The 15922-nt window shown below is 35.9% G+C and overlaps 2 protein-coding genes across 5 annotated transcripts; one reads left to right on the forward strand and one right to left on the reverse strand.

Annotated features, from left to right (window-relative positions):
- Nucleotides 1–1236: 1236 nt before the first annotated feature.
- Nucleotides 1237–6878, reverse strand: LOC110898743 (serine/arginine-rich SC35-like splicing factor SCL30A). 3 transcript variants are annotated; one of them, XM_035982095.1, is made up of 7 exons: nt 6727–6878; nt 5091–5257; nt 4259–4336; nt 3189–3295; nt 2871–2925; nt 2655–2711; nt 1237–1736 (listed from the first exon to the last, which is right to left on the reverse strand). In XM_035982095.1, the coding sequence occupies exons 2-7, from the start codon at nt 5246–5248 to the stop codon at nt 1478–1480; spliced, it is 714 nt and encodes a 237-aa protein (XP_035837988.1). In that variant the 5' UTR covers nt 5249–5257; nt 6727–6878; the 3' UTR covers nt 1237–1477. The 3 variants fall into 3 exon arrangements, with proteins under 3 accessions (XP_035837988.1, XP_022001268.1, XP_035837987.1); XM_022145576.2 differs by having other exon boundaries at nt 2655–2792; XM_035982094.1 differs by having other exon boundaries at nt 2655–2795.
- A 3055-nt stretch (nt 6879–9933) lies between these two features.
- Nucleotides 9934–12642, forward strand: LOC110898744 (transcription initiation factor TFIID subunit 7). 2 transcript variants are annotated; one of them, XM_022145577.2, is made up of 6 exons: nt 9934–10080; nt 10267–10375; nt 11278–11411; nt 11501–11620; nt 11699–11768; nt 12320–12642. In XM_022145577.2, the coding sequence occupies exons 2-6, from the start codon at nt 10267–10269 to the stop codon at nt 12490–12492; spliced, it is 606 nt and encodes a 201-aa protein (XP_022001269.1). In that variant the 5' UTR covers nt 9934–10080; the 3' UTR covers nt 12493–12642. The 2 variants fall into 2 exon arrangements, with proteins under 2 accessions (XP_022001269.1, XP_022001270.1); XM_022145578.2 differs by having other exon boundaries at nt 9992–10080; nt 10236–10375.
- Nucleotides 12643–15922: the final 3280 nt, after the last annotated feature.

Genomic DNA, 15922 nt, shown 5'->3' on the forward strand with positions numbered 1-15922 from the left:
CGTTGCGGCGGGGCGTAAAACGGTGTCAAATAGTACTAATGTCACACAACCGTCATCGACAACCAACACTGACTCGACCTATAATATGCGTATTGCGACGAACCTGTCAAACATGGAAAAATAGAGGTAAAAACGTTGAACCACACATGCACGTTGCGTCGTAATAACTCGAAAATTTTAGAACTATATGTAAAACGAAAATTTGCGAAAGATGAAAAGTATAAGTGACAAAAGTTGTGAAGTTAAATTGCAAATAATGAAAAGTTTTGGGTTAAAGTTAAATAAACAAATTATGAGGGTTAAAATTGGAAAATGTACAAACCTTTGGGTTAAAACTAAAAAATCAAGTTTTTTTTTTTGAAAAACACCCAAAGCACAACTTACAAGTCCTTATGCACAAAAAGTTTGCTAATTTCTATAGGTTTTAATATATTAATAAGAAAGAAAAACATAAGTATGTATATATAAATATATATAAATACACATAAATAGGGTTAGGGTAGAATGAAAACTTAAAGGCTGTTTGGTAGCCTCTTAATGACTATTCAGATGCTACCTCTTAATGGTTTAAAACCTCTGAATGATAAATCATCACATGTCACATTCTTCTACCTTTTCATTGGTAAAATTCTTAATGGTTCCATTAAGAGTTAGTCACTTAATGACTATTCAGAGGCTATCAAACAGCCCCTTGCTAGTTGTAAGAACTTAGAGAACTTGATCTTACGAAAAGTTTTTTCAAAAAAAAATTAACCAAAAATCCTAAAAAAAAACAATTTTGCCAAAAAAATAAAAATAAAATGTTTTTTTTTTTCATTTACGACGGCCGTAAATGATGTAAAAAATGATGCTATGCTTGCTGAAAAAAGTGATGTCATACTTATGTCATCAGCTTTTTACAGCTGTTGTAAGGGGCCGAAAAACACTACTTCAAAATTCATTTATTTTTTTACATTTTTACGGCAGTGTTTTCTAACATTTTAATCTAGGGGTGTGAAAAAATGAAGGCAAAACTCACACGGTAAGATCGAATTCTCTAAGTTCTCACAACTCGGAAGGGTTTTCACTTAATTTAAATCTCATATAAATATACAACTATGTTTATACTTTTATGTATAACCCTCTTAAAAATTTTGATTGTATTAAGAAACATACCTCCGTAACCAATTAAAATTTGTTTATAAGCATTAAGCCATTGATTAAAAGAGTAATAACAAATATACAATACATTTAATCTTGCATCCATTAGAACTACTTGCATTGTATATTTTACTTTATTTTCCAATTTGAGTACCTTTGACATACAAAATAAATATAAAAAATGCTCTTAGTTTATTTAAATAATTCATTACTTTTAATTTATTACTATCAAATATTAGTTATTATTATAATAACTTTATATAAAAATTCATCTAATATAATAATAAGTATTTTTAACGGCAAAAGAAGCCATTAAATCAACACAGCCACTAGCCACTCATGGACTAGCTGAACCATCACTCCGCTGAGGCACATCTCTATAGTAATCACCTGGTTCACCACTTCGGCTCCTGCTACGGCTCGGACTTCTCACAGGACTCCTGCTTGGGCTCCGGCTCCTTGGTTCACTATATGGCGGAGACCGCTCTTTAACAGGACTTCGACTTGGGCTCCTAGGACTGCGACTTGGGCTCCTAACGGGAGAGCCCGAGTATGATCTTTCACGACTATACCTTTTGTCTCGTGGTGATATCGACCTGCAAAAGTTTACATTTTACCATTTTCAAAAAATATATATTATAACATGTAATGTTTGTTAAACTATGTGCTAGGGGTGCAAACGAGCCGAGCGGCTCGCGAGCTGCTTGAAATCGGCTTGAGAAAAAGCTCAAAACGAGCCGAGCCTTATCGAGCTCGAGCCTGAGCTGAGTTTGAGCCTAAAATAAAGCTCGTTTATTTATCGGGCCCGAGCTCAAGCCTGACATGTTAAGCTCGTCAAGCTCGTCGAGCCTTAGTGTAATATTAGTTTTTATTAATTGCCCGGATGGTCCCTGTGGTTTCACATTTTTTCACGTTTAGTCCTCATCTTTTGAAAAAAGCAGGTATGCTCCCTATGGTTTGTTATTTTGTTACTCGGATAGTCCCCTGAGTAGATGTAGTTAGTTTGGAAATAGCAGGTATGCTCCCAATGGTTTGTCATTGTGTTACTCGGATAGTCCCCAGAGTAAATGTCAGGGGACTATCCGAGTAACAAAATGACAAACCATAGGGAGCATACCTGCTATTACCAAAAGGTGGGGACTATTACTAAACGTGAAAAAACGTGAAACCACAAGGACCATCCGGGCAATTAACTCTTAACTAATATTTAATAACATTACCCCTTATTTAAAATTTTCTAGTAAACGAGCCGAGCCGAGCATATTTAAACTTGGTTACAGGCCGAACCGAACCTAAAAATAAGTTTGTTTAGTAAACAAGCCCGAGCTACACTTAACGAGCTCGTGAGCCTAAACGAGTCTATTATTTTTATTTAATATATTAATTTTAATTAATAGATAATAAACGAGCCGAACTCGAGCTTTGAAAACAAAGCTCGAACGAGCCAAGATCGAGCTCGAGTCTGGTCGAGCTCGGGCTAGACTCTATATGCAAGATCAAGATGCTTTACTAACCTTGAGTATTGTCTTCGCTTAGGTGGTGGAGAGTACTCACGGCCACGCGATGGTGACCTGGCATAGCGAGGAGGTGGTGAGCGGGAGTAACGACGAGGCGGTGACCGCCTACGATCACTAAATCTGCTGCCGCCACCCCTACAATAACATGAGCCGTATATATTAACTATTTTTTTGTGAAAAAACCAATATTAAACAGCAAATAATAAAATTTACCTCCGTTCTCTAAATCTCATATCATCTGGTTTCTTCCTATTCTCCTCAGCGAAAATGATAGAGATCGCATACGTATTAGTATATTGTAATAGTGTAAGGGGTATTAGTGTAATTACTTTTCTATAAATAAGGCATTAGCCATTAGTGAAGGATAGGAAGAGAATTAGTTGGTGATTAGGCTCATTGCCTTGTGCATGAGAAGGGCTTAGCCCTGGACCACTTTGGTGGCTAGTATTTGTATTATCTTCTTCAGTTTATCAAATATAGTTACAGATTTACTTTCATCATCTCCATTAAATCCTGTTTCCTATCAGAAAACAACCGTCATTTGCCTGCCTTGAAGAACCTGACCATCCATCTGGTATTTTGCTTCTGCGGCATCGGCAGGGTCTACAAACTGAACAAAACCAAATCCACGCGGTTCTCTGCCACATATTAAAAAATAAAATAAAATAAAAATTAATAAAAAAAAGAGTTGTATGTAAAATACAAAGAACCAAAAAACAGGTTAAAAATTTTGACAAAGTAAATTCAGTACAGTTTTTGTATAGAATTCAGAACCAAAGAGTTTTTACTGTTTGCGTAAAAGGACGAGTTACGAACTTCTCCTTGTTATCGGTATAAATTGTGACTGCTGACCTTAAATTTGTAGGTATAAATATGAGTTGAAAATCTTCAAGACTTGAGATCTTGAAATCTTCAATATCATACACACCACCTTCAACGAAACTCTATGAATTCAATATACCAACAAAACTTTTACTTCTACACAAACATAGTTGTCGATATCGAATAGCGACAAGGCACCTATTGGCTACGTAGCGAATAGCGATAAAATAGCGACGACTATTTTATAAATAGCGATTACACTAGAAAAGGAATTTTGAAAATTTTTATATGTATATTACATCAAAATACCCTTGTATATATGCTATTTTACATGTATATTTAACAAAAACCTATAAATCCAGCTATTTTATAGCTATATCTAATTGATATTAACATCAAAAAAAAAAAAACTAACTGTCGCTAAGTTCGCTATTGATCGCTAAGACCCATATAGCGACACTTGGTTGCATGACTACATAGCGCGCTATAGCGGTCGCTATAGCCGCTATTAACAACTATGTACACAAATAAATCTCAACAACCTTTACTTAAAAAACAATTTGAGGTAACATAAAAAAATTGCCAGCCGCCTATAGAACAGCATCTATACTAATAGGCTTTACAAACAAGGGGGATTGTAAAAACAGCATTGACAAATTTAAAAAAAAAAAAAAAAAAAAAAAAAAAAAAAAAAAAAAAAAAACCATATCAATTCAGAATTTTATAACCCTCTGGGTCAATTGCCAACGAAATGTATTATATATAACACCAGAGCTCACCCGCTATAATAATCCCTTGGCAAATAAATGTCCTTTAGCGGACCAAATTGTCCAAATGGCCTTCGGAGGTCTTCTGCCCTGTATATTACAACACATTAGTATACAGTTATAAAATTATTTTGAACTACGTTTGAAGAGCAACAAATAATCTATATTCTTTCAAATAAACAGAAGATTTTAACTCTCTCAAACAAACGAAAACAAGTCTCTTGAAGAAGCAATTCAACTAGAAACCCGTGATAATACGTATGCGCTGAGCAATCACTAGCCATAAGGTAAAAACACACGAATCAAATGGATTTAGAGGTTAACAGCTATAACAAAGCAAAAATAAGAGTTAAATGCCATTTTAGTCCTTGTGGTTTGGGCCATTTTGCCAACTTAGTCCAAAGGTTTGAAACGTTGCCATTTTAGTCCAAATAGTTTCAAGTGTTGCCATTTTAGTCCACTGGGTTAACTACGTCCATTTTTTATGTGAGCTAGAAGGGTAATTCGATCATTTTATATGGTTGAATTGCCCTTCTAGTTAACAGATTTACATTTAAAATGACCGAAATGCCCTTCTAGTTAACAAAATAAAGGGATGGAGTTAGCCCAGTGGACTAAAATGGCAACGTTTAAAACTATTTGGACTAAAATGGCAACGTTTCAAACCTTTGGACTAAACTGGCAAAATGGTCCAAACCACAGGGACTAAAATGGCATTTAACTCCAAAAATAATGTGCAGAAAGTAATTTTTGCAGCACTCATTTAGACTAAAATGATGTAAATGTTTGGTACATACATTAAAGATGCTCTAAGATAGCCATATAACAATCTGATAGCACATACCTACAATCACGGCGGAGATTACGAACTAGAAGACTGGTGGGAAGATCTCTACCTCGACTACCACCACCGCCGCCATAGCGGCCCCTGGGACTAGGACTCCTTCTTCTACCATAACCACCCCTGGGTGGCGGTGATGGTGAGTAGCTCCTCCTACCCATTCTCAAACTCTGCCAAATACATACAAAATAATATATATAAATATGTATCAACAAAAAGCATACTAAACCAAAACAAAATCATAAGCAATACAAGTGAATGCAGATTTAAACCAGATAATGATAATGATTTAATTAAACCGTTTGTTTTAAAATAATATAATGCAATAAACCTCTACCAAGAACATCACATCAAATAGGCGAATCAAGTAAACCTCTATGTTGTCAAAAGCCCCCTAAGCGCTCAGGCACTGCTTCTGGGCAATTTCTAGCCGCAACCAGCTAAAAATGGTTAAAAAAAACCTTACATAAGCATTGAATCAATCTAAAACATCTTAAACTAGCCCTAAGCCATCCTAAAACATATCTAAAATCCCTAAAAATGGTATTTTATACTATGCGCCTAGCTTAAAAAAGCCCTCGTTTGTAAGCACCTAGGCTTTGGGCACCTTGAGGGCGCCTTAGACTTTTAACAACATAGATAAACCCGACGTTTAATCTTCTTCTCAAGTCAATGTCTACACTCTATTTATCGTTGACCCTGGGTTTTAAAAAGCACGCCTAGGTGCGAGGCACACTAAAGCGCAGGCTTCAGCGACTCAGGGCACTTGAGGCGCGCTTTTTCCACAAAGCGCAAGAAAAGCGCATTTTCTTGGGTTTTTTGAGGTCTGAGGCGCGCGCCTTATGTATTTTGGGTGCTTTTGTGTTGTTTTTATGCATGAAAGTGTTGTACAATAGGTTTTTTGGCTTGTACATGTAGGTAGTATGATATATAAACCTTATTTATAACTATATTGTGGATAAGGGATGCTAAAAACCTATGGGATATATACAAAAATTTATATAATCTTCTTGCGCCTCGGGTACGAAAAGCCCACCGCTTTTGCGCTTCGCGCCTCATTTTTAGACCTCATCGCTTTTGTGCGCCTCTAGCTTTTTAAAACCAAGCGTTGACCATCAAAAGCAAAAACAAAATCATACGAACCGTCTATTTACTGCTTCACGAATATACCAACAATAACTGTCTCATAACTCATAAAGGACACATACCTACCAAACTACACAGACCAGTCAACCACAATTTTCAAACCTTACTACAAATTTAATTACCACAAAAAACATAAAATTAAAGACATAAATACAAAAACATCCTACTTCACTTATTTGCAATTCTATTGTCACTACACCACAACAATTTCCAGTACAAAACCCTAATTTTCTGATTGAAACCTCAATTTCTATAAACGTAGTTACCAAACGAGCAAAATTCAAATACAGATGTCTTCTAACTGCAACTACTGAAGATATGTGGACAAATTAGGTCAAATTAAAGTCGATTATAACATGAAAAGGTCTGTAAACCTAATTATGAGTATGTTTTAGGCAAGATCTTTAGAATATATAATATATCAAACAGGAGATGTTTAAAAGTCGATAAAGCTAATCAATATGATTTGAATTGCAAAAGTATATGAAAATACCTGTGAAATTCGAAGAAAAAGGTGATGAACGAAGAATTGGGGGAAAAACAGGCGGCTGAAAATATGCTACTCTAGCTAGCTAGGGTTTGTGTTTGTTCTTTAGATTCTCATAGTGGTTATTGGCACGTGTTTTTGCACGCCTAAATTTTTATTTTTTTTAATTTATATTGAATTTCAATTTTTTTTTGTTCGGTCCTCTACTGTGGTTTCTTGGTATAAGCTTGTTTTCGTGAGTTGTTCTTTATCTTCGACGCCTTTAACGTTATACTCCAAATGACATTGATTGCCTTGGAGGTTCCAAACCCAAAAGACCAACCTCAATCATTATTATGCTAGATTTATACTCAGTGACCCAGGATTTTATTTCAATGGGGTCTATTTACGGGTCGGTCCTTGTTTGGGTCGAGTTAAAATGAGGTTTGAACTAGATTTAAAAAAAATAGGCTTATCAAGGATTGAACCCATGACCTCTTGGTGAAAAAGAGGGAGATTTACCACTACACCACCTTTCTTTTTATTTCTATAGTGTCCACTAATTGTATTTATGGGGTCCATATACAATTTAATATACCGAATCTACTATTTTTTTTTTAAAGATTGAGGTCCGGGGACCCTGATGGCACCGATGTGGGTCCGCCCCTGTTTATACTAGGTACTTTTGTCTTTGATTACTTTTACAACCACCAAATTTGATGTCCATGTGAAACTACATGGTTATACGTAGGGCTGTCCAAACTGCTCGACGATCGAGGATCGCTCGATGATCGCTCGAAAAATGATCGCTCGATTCCCGCTCAGTTTGTAAATGAGCCGCTTGGATCGGTTCGATTCAAATTCAATCCAAGCATGAGCAAAGGTCCGCTCGCTCGTCGATCGCTCGGTTTCGCTCGAATTATTTTTATTAATAATTAATATATATATATATATATACATTATAGATTTTAAAGATTAAAAGCCCAAAAAATATACTAGCCCAAAAAAATTAAATGCCCAAAATATATACTAGCCCAACTTAATAGTTAATATCAAAATCTAACCCTAAATCCCTAATTCCTGAAACAATACTCATAAACTAATTATTCGACTTCGAAAACCTGCATATCGCTGCTGCCAGTTGCCTTGCCACACACCGAAATCTAACACCAGAAGTTTATGGCTTTTGAACTAAATGACAATTTGTATTTCGCACTTTATTTTGTGCTTCTTGATATTGTTAAGAACATTTTTAGAATCATGATTTTAGTTATGTATTGCTTTTGTTAGTAAAGTGTTGGACATCTTTAATTAAGTTAGGATTTGTTTTTGTTGAACGCAGCCTTATAATTCAATCGAGCGAAAACGATCCGCTCGATTTTAGTTAGGATTTGATAAAAACTGAGCGAAACCGAGCAAAAACGATCCGATCGATTCAAATTCAATCCGAGCATGAGCATCACTTTTGTGCTCGGTTTTACAAATTCGATCCGATCGGATCGGTTGTAATTCAATCCGAGCATGAGCAGACCCTCGATCGGATCGGATCGGCTCATGAACACCCCTAGTTATATGTGACATGAGGTCGAAGTCCTACTAAAAAATAAACCAACTACACTAAATATATAGTGGTAAATTGATATAGAACACAGGGAGTGTGTGGAAAATGTGTTTACTAAGTACTTTGCAAATTACTAAAATTAAAATTAAAATGCAGAAAAGTAATCTCGAAGTTTGGTTCGTTTGGTTTATAAAATTTAGATTAACTAATTATCACTTAACAAGTTTGTATTCAGAAATGATAAAGAATGTTTTCCCCTAGTTTCAGGTTTTCTATGAATAACAATGTCAAAGTTTACTTGAGATGAAACAAATAGACATAGTTCGTGAGTGTGTGTTTAATTGTGATAAAAGGGGACCAAGTACTTGGATTACAAGAATGCAAGGTTGTCACCCGATAATTAGTTTACTATAGCCAATCCCAAATCCCTCCCACTAAATCCCAATTGCCGATGGCACCAAGAACTTATGGTTTAGAACATGAAATCTAACAACATAACCACGTGTTGGTTAGCAAGACACACTTTCTTGTGTTTTGTCACTTTCAATCAAGGAGCTTTTAAAGCAGTGCGACGCACCATGAAAACACTACCCCTCAAGCCCACAAGAAGGGACACTAGTTAGATCTACACACACGTGTTTTCCCCCATCCATCCAAAGTCCAAAATGTCAGCGTGTCCAAGTATTGATCTTCTTTCCAACGAATGGGTCAAGAAATTCACACGTGCTTCTTTATTAACAAAAATCCCAACACGTCTAAATAAGTCAAGAAGAACATCCCTTTCCAAATCTTGTCGGTAATTCAACCCCATGAGCTCTCTGTAATGTACTACATGCTCCCCAAAGATGTTCAAACACGCCTTGCGACAAACATGACATATCTCATCACCCAAAAAGAGGAGAATCATGAAGCGATACTTAATGATAGTATCAAACCGAAAATCCTAAAAGTCAAGTTTTAGTTAATAACCGAAACAAAAACCAAATATATAATTCCCTTTGTCAATATGGTATAACCCACTTGGTCAGGGAGTTTCCACTAAGGGGGTGTTTGGGATTGCATTTTCAACCTGATTATTTGATTATTGTGTTTTGAAATCGCAAAAAATCTATTTTGAGTGTTTGGTAAAAAATTAATAAAAAGTGATTTATTACGTTTTGTAGAGTTCAAAACGTGATAATCCATAAGTAGGTCACCCCTTGCTACAGGAAAACGTGATAATCCAAAAACTGATTTTTTATGTTTTCATTTATTTATTTTTTTTAAATATATATACTTGCCAAACACTCAAATAGTTGATTATCTGATTATTGTGATATTAAACAACATAATCAAATCCAAACAATGTTGCTTATCTGATTATTGTGATATCAAACAACATAATCAAATCCAAACACTATCTTTCTGCAGCACGTTTTGTTACAGCTAATTATCTGATTCTGATTATTCAAAACGCATAATCTATTTTCAAAACTCAACCCCAAACACCCCCTAAGTGGTTGCTTTCTGAGGAGGTCTCACGTTCGATCCCTACTAAGTGTAAATTATGTAAATATGAATAAGTGAGCACCACTAAGAGGGATTCAAACGTGACGTAAGGGTTTAAATATTTGGCCCTTTGGAGTAAGCTGTAACGACGTGCCGTAAAAAAAAAAAAAAAAAAATACAAACTTTTTTTTTTCTACACAACCCCTCATTTTGAAACCTATATAGTATGAAAAACCTGTAAAAATTGAAATCCATACACCTCTGCTTCGCCGGAGATTCTCAACTTCTTCCTCATCGATTCCGGCCACCGGAGATCTCAGCAACGAACCAATGTAAGATCTCAACCTTTTCCATTTGTCGTCATCATTTTGTAATCCACAACAAACCCTAACCTCTCATTTGTTTACTTGCAAATTCACTGTATTTATAATGTCTTCATTTTAGGTTTTCCATTATCAATATATTTTTAACTAAACTACATCATCAGGTTTGTGTTATTTGTGTTCATTTGATTGCAGATGGAAGAACAGTTTGTACTGAGGGTCCCGCCTTCTGTTGCAGAGCAAATTGAACGTCTGTTAAATGAGAATGGTTCTGATGATAACTCACTGGATTTGTCATTCTCTGGTGAGATAGATATTCATCTTGGTTTAAAAAACCGCACCGTTTTTCGTAGGCGAGACACATTTTGTTTTATATTTTTTTCTTGTAGGTTTCTAGCATCATTTACCCGCTATTTAGACACAAATAATAAGTTTAATATGTGTTCTAGGGTAAGGTAAAGGTTCAAATACGTAGTCATAGGAAGTCTAGGAAGGGTATCAAACACACTTCAATTGAACTCATTCAAGCAGCGTTGGAACCGTCTTGTTTAACTCTACGATATAAGATTTTAAGTTTTCCCTTTTGGGGTTTTAGCTTGTAGATTTTAGAATTTTTGTTTAGATCACTGTGTCTTTTTATTTAGCATTTTGTCTTTTCTTTATTTGCGTCACTGGGTCTTTTTTCCTCGACATTCTGTTATATTTTGTGACCCATTGTGTTTTTGTACCCTTCCTAGATTTAGGAGACTTTGTAGGATAACTTTACTCTCTATTCCTAGGGGGTAGAGGTAAGGCTGTCTACATCTTACCCTCCTCAGACCCTACCTTAGCTTTGCTATTGGTGGGATTTACTGAGTATGATGATGATGATGATGATGTAGGATAACTTTACACATGTGTTTTAATATATAAGTTATTTACATGTATAACTTAAAAAGCCTGTTGTACACAACATCCTGCTACACAAAAATATGTCATGTAGGCTTGCCCCTCAAGGTTGCCTCATGCCAAGTTTTTGCCCCAAAAGCGCGCCTCACTTACGCTTATTGAGGTCGCCTTGCGCCTGCACTTTTTTAAACCAAGATAATCAATCGAATTTGATTATTTTGACCCTTCATGTTAAGATAATTGTATTTAGTTAATCACACTATGCGCACTGATTTATGGACTTTTGCTCTGCTTTATCGTCCAATTTGCATATTGTAGATGACGGTAGGAGCGGCACATTTGTCATAGGAAACGACTGTTTTCCTGCTTCACTCTTGGACCTTCCAACTATCGTGGAGTCGTACAAAACCTACGACGACAACGTTCTGATCAAAACAGTAGACGTTGGCCAAGTAGGCGGTGTTTACCTTTTCTTTATCTGTTTTCACATGAACATCATTGCTTCATTCATTAGTCTAGTGACAATTGTATAACGTCACAGATGATTGTGGTCGGAGAAGAGGTTGATCCTCCGCTAGATGTAGCGGAGTGCCGCCACGGTCTTACCCCTCCTATGCGAGACGCTAGAAGACGCAGATTCCGCAGGGAACCTGATTTAAACGTATGATTGCGTAAAGTTTTCGCACTCAAGTTACAATCTATAGTTCTATGCTAATTTTGGTGTTTATATTCGTTGCAGCCTGAACTTGTGCAACGAGTTGAGAAAGATCTTTTAAACATCATGAACGGTGGAACTGCTGAAAATTTTGATATCCTTCTGTGATTTACTTATTTTTTTTCTAATACGTGTTAACACGCACTCTGTGATAATATTTAGAGTAAAATGCCATTTTCATCCCTGAAGTTTGGCTAGTTTTGCGACTTTCGTCCAAAGGCTTGTTTTTCCGCATTTGGATCCAAAAGGTTTGAAATCTTGCCCTTTTCATCCAACTCGTTAACTCCATCCGTTTTTCTCCGTTAAATGAGGGTCATTTCTGTCTTTTTAGATATTTTTTTATTAAAATAAAAAACAATATAAGAAATAAAGATCCATCTCTCTTGACTTTCTGCCCACCCAAACCCCTTTAATCATCACAAAAATGTCTAAAATAACAAAAATACCTTTGACTTAACGTTAAAAAATAGACGGAGTTAACGAGCTGGATGAAAATGGCAAGATTTCAAACCTTTTGGATCCAGATGCGAAAAAAAAACCTTTGGACGACAATCGCAAAAGTAGCCAAACCTCATGGACGAAAATGACATTTTACTCTAATATTTTATTTACTGTATTTTCCTTGACTTAGATTTTCTTTTTCACATGTGGATATGACTGAACAAAATGACATGGGTGATACGAGCGCTCATAACACTATGAAGAAAGCTGCACCCGCGCTTGCAGTCAAACATGATGTTGCAGCGGCTGGAACAAATGTGGGAGAGCCTGAGAGAAGTGATTCTGATGACTCCGATTCGTATATTGATATGGATTAGAGCCAGTTCATTTTTACTATTTAAAATCTGGTATGATCGTTGTTATATTCCTATATGATATATTTTTTTACCATGTTTTTCGCGTACCATGGTACATGCAAACTGTTTTTTTTTTCCTATATTCAATGAAACATTATATGTGGTTTAATTTCTTGAGATTTAAAGTCAAATATATATATATTTGTTATCTCTTAGAACCCTTGAAGGATAATTTAATCTGTCTTTAGCTTATATTAACATCATGCATTTGTTAAAGGGGTAAACTGCACCAAATAGAAACGAACTTTACGCGTTTTCTACATGATTTTATTAACCAACTTGAACTTATGCAAAATAGAAACCAGCTTATAAATGCATTTGTCCCCTTCGCCTTCGACACCTTTGGTTCCCTAGCTCCAGAAGCTATCCGTTTGTTGACTAGGGTTCAAAAGGTTGTCCACAATAGTTGCTCATCAACAGGGGGCAGGGGTTTGTCTTTAATAGGCTAGGGTTTGCTATTCAGAAAGGGGTAGCGGCGCAGCTTGTTGCTCGCTTACCTGCGATATTGATGTAACTCGGCCAATATTTTATATTTAGTATAAAGTCTTATTAAAAAAAGGCTTATAACTCTATCACCAATTTTAGCACCCAAACTCATTTTCACCTATTTTACGTATAAACTGTTAGTGTGTCACGCGTTGATGCCACATCAGATGCCATATAAGCAAAAAATGCTTATGTCAAAAAAGTTACAAAATAAATGTACCTGCACATTTGAAGAAATGATAGTTATTCATAGATTTATATTCAAAAATAATTGAGGCAAAAAAAAAATTGGTGTGCTACTAGTTGAACAGGTGATTTGTTGCTATAATCCGTAACAAAATGTAACTTGGTTGTTAAAATCTGTAGCAAAACGTACGTTAGTTGCTAAAATCGGGATAAAAGTTACAAAATAAATGTATCTGCACTATCGCGTCACACTTTTCGACAGTTCGACATTATGTCGCATGGTTGGATCTGCCTTGATAACAAGTTACGTAGCTATGAGGTGCATAGTTTTAGGGGATGTTTGGATGTACATTATGAAAGTGATTATGTGGTATTGATTTACTACAATCTGTATTCAACTTAGGGCCGGCCCAAAGTTCTTGGAGGCCTTAAGCGAACTAAAAAGTCGGGGCCCTTTCGATTTGGTATAAAGAAAACATCGATTCTTAGAGCTATTACCTGGGTTTTTGGTGTGAGTTGCACCGAGATGATTCACTGTATATGCCCTTGACAAAAAAATTGCACCTTGTTCACTGTAGGCCTAGACGTTTTTCTTGTTTGGGTCACTATGTCTTTACTTATTTAGTTATTTGTTTGTTCATTTGGGCCAAATATCGGGCTGTTCCTAAAGCTCGCAGCCCGGCTCGTAGCTCGCTCGACTAAAGCTCGAAAAAATCTAGTTAAAAAAAAAACTCAATTTGAAATGATCTGAGCCGAGCGGGCTCATTTTGTAACTGAGCCAAGCTCAGCTCGGCTCATTGGCACATTGTTAGGCTCTTTTAACTTCTATCTCGAGCTCAAGCCGATCTGAGCTGCCTTGTTGATTTTTGAGCACAAGCTCAAGACCACCCTGGCACGACTCGGCTCGACTTGTTTACAGCCCTAGCCAAATACACATATAAGATATAGAAAAAAATAATTGGGGGCCCTAGGCCTACTGGGCCTGGCCTGCTAAGCCTATTGGGCCGGCCCTAAATTTCAACTGATTTAAAATGGGTTGTACTTGTAACTGCCTAAAGACAAAGACAAGTCTAGTGTTAGGGTTGAACAAAGTATTATTAGAACAGGTTATGCATACACAAATTTGTATGTAGTTCTTATTTTTCAAAACAATCAACTAGGTTACATAAAACCATATGCTGGCTTCTGCAATTAGTGATGTTGACAGCCTAAGACTAGGCATGTTTGTGACATTAGTTTTGTTTGGCCTTCACCATACATGTCTTAATTAATGTCCTAACAACCCATAAATCTGCTGTATTTTGGTATAATATTCATGTTATGTTTCTAACCCCATGTGGTATGCATATTACTTATTTTGACTAGAGTTGTGGGAAGTTGTTTAGGGTATGTTTGGCAAAAGTAACTAGTGGCTGGTAGCAATGTTTTAAAAACCGGTTTTTAAATCAAACCGGATTAGGCTAAAAAATGGTTCAACCGGTTGAACCAGATTGTACCGAGCGGTAGGGGTGAGCAAATTAACCACCATAACCGATAACCGAACCATAACCGACATAACCGAACCACTAATAACCGATAACCATTATAACCAATGGTTATGGTTATGAAACTTTGTATAACCGCTCAATCGGTTATGGTTATGGTTATGAAGCTTTGGTTAACCGATATAACCGAAACCGAACCGAACTTGTGATGTTAACTTTACATAATGGATTTGTGTTTTACAAAACCATATAGAGGGTTTTTAGTAAGATAAAAATATGTTAGTAACAAAATGATCTTGATGTAGATGTTATTTATTTTGATAAAGAATTATTATGGCCATAATTATTTTTGTTTGAGAATTACCTTATTAAAAAGAACCCTAAATCGGTAGTTTAACCAAAAAGTTTAGTCTCCGTTATCTTATAAAATAGGCTAAAGCTAAGTTCAAATCGCACAAACCTATTTATTTCAAACCTTGCTTGGTTACATAACCGAAATTAACCAAAACCGAACCATAACCGACTTCATAACCGATTAACCGTAACCGAAGTTTGGTTATGGTTACGGTTACCAAAACTCCATAACCGAACTAGCGGTTATGGTTATGGTTAATAATAAAAATCGAACCAAACCGACCCATGCACACCCCTACCGAGCGGTTCAACCGGGTTGACTAGTTAACTCTATAATTTCATAAATTATAGCATCAATTCAAAAGTTAATCTAAAAATGTCTAATTACATATTAAAAGATGATCCAAAAGTAAATCCATAATAAAAAGTAATCTAAAAGATAAACGAAAACCATTCAATTTTCCAACAAACTCTTTTAAATGAAAATGTACGATATGTTTAAGCCATTTGAGTGTTGAATACATCAACTATTTTCGTTTCATACAATATTAAATAAGAACTTTTAGTTACGAATAATCATAATATATATAAAAATTACATAAGATAAGTAACATATTTAAAAAAAGGAACAACCCAAACTAAAATAACCCTGAGGCGGTACCGGAATTACGTTTCAAACCGGTATACCGGATTTTACCGCCGGTACAAACCTTATGCCGTTTTACTTATTTACCGGGGTGTTTCGTACCGGATTTATATCTGAAAACGGTAATACCGGTATAACCGGCCGGTATTTACCGGTTTTTAAAACATTGGCTGGTAGCTAGAAGCTGGTAGCTGGTGGCTGGAAGCTGGTAGCTTTAGCTAATAGCTAATAGTTG

This window comes from Helianthus annuus, chromosome 13, assembly GCF_002127325.2.
Source record: "Helianthus annuus cultivar XRQ/B chromosome 13, HanXRQr2.0-SUNRISE, whole genome shotgun sequence".
Taxonomy (NCBI): domain Eukaryota; kingdom Viridiplantae; phylum Streptophyta; class Magnoliopsida; order Asterales; family Asteraceae; genus Helianthus; species Helianthus annuus.

Coding starts and splice junctions, on each gene's coding strand:
- LOC110898743 (XM_035982094.1), bottom strand. CDS start 5,248: ATGGGTAGGAGGAGCTACTCACCATCACCGCCACCCAGGGGTGGTTAT. Junction 3,296..4,258: donor CCAAGGGATTATTATAGCGG/GTGAGCTCTGGT, acceptor AATATGTGGCAG/AGAACCGCGTGGATTTGGTT. Junction 2,796..2,870: donor ATGAGATTTAGAGAACGGAG/GTAAATTTTATT, acceptor CTCATGTTATTG/TAGGGGTGGCGGCAGCAGAT.
- LOC110898744 (XM_022145577.2), top strand. CDS start 10,267: ATGGAAGAACAGTTTGTACTGAGGGTCCCGCCTTCTGTTGCAGAGCAA. Junction 10,376..11,277: donor ACTGGATTTGTCATTCTCTG/GTGAGATAGATA, acceptor TGCATATTGTAG/ATGACGGTAGGAGCGGCACA. Junction 11,412..11,500: donor AAACAGTAGACGTTGGCCAA/GTAGGCGGTGTT, acceptor ATAACGTCACAG/ATGATTGTGGTCGGAGAAGA.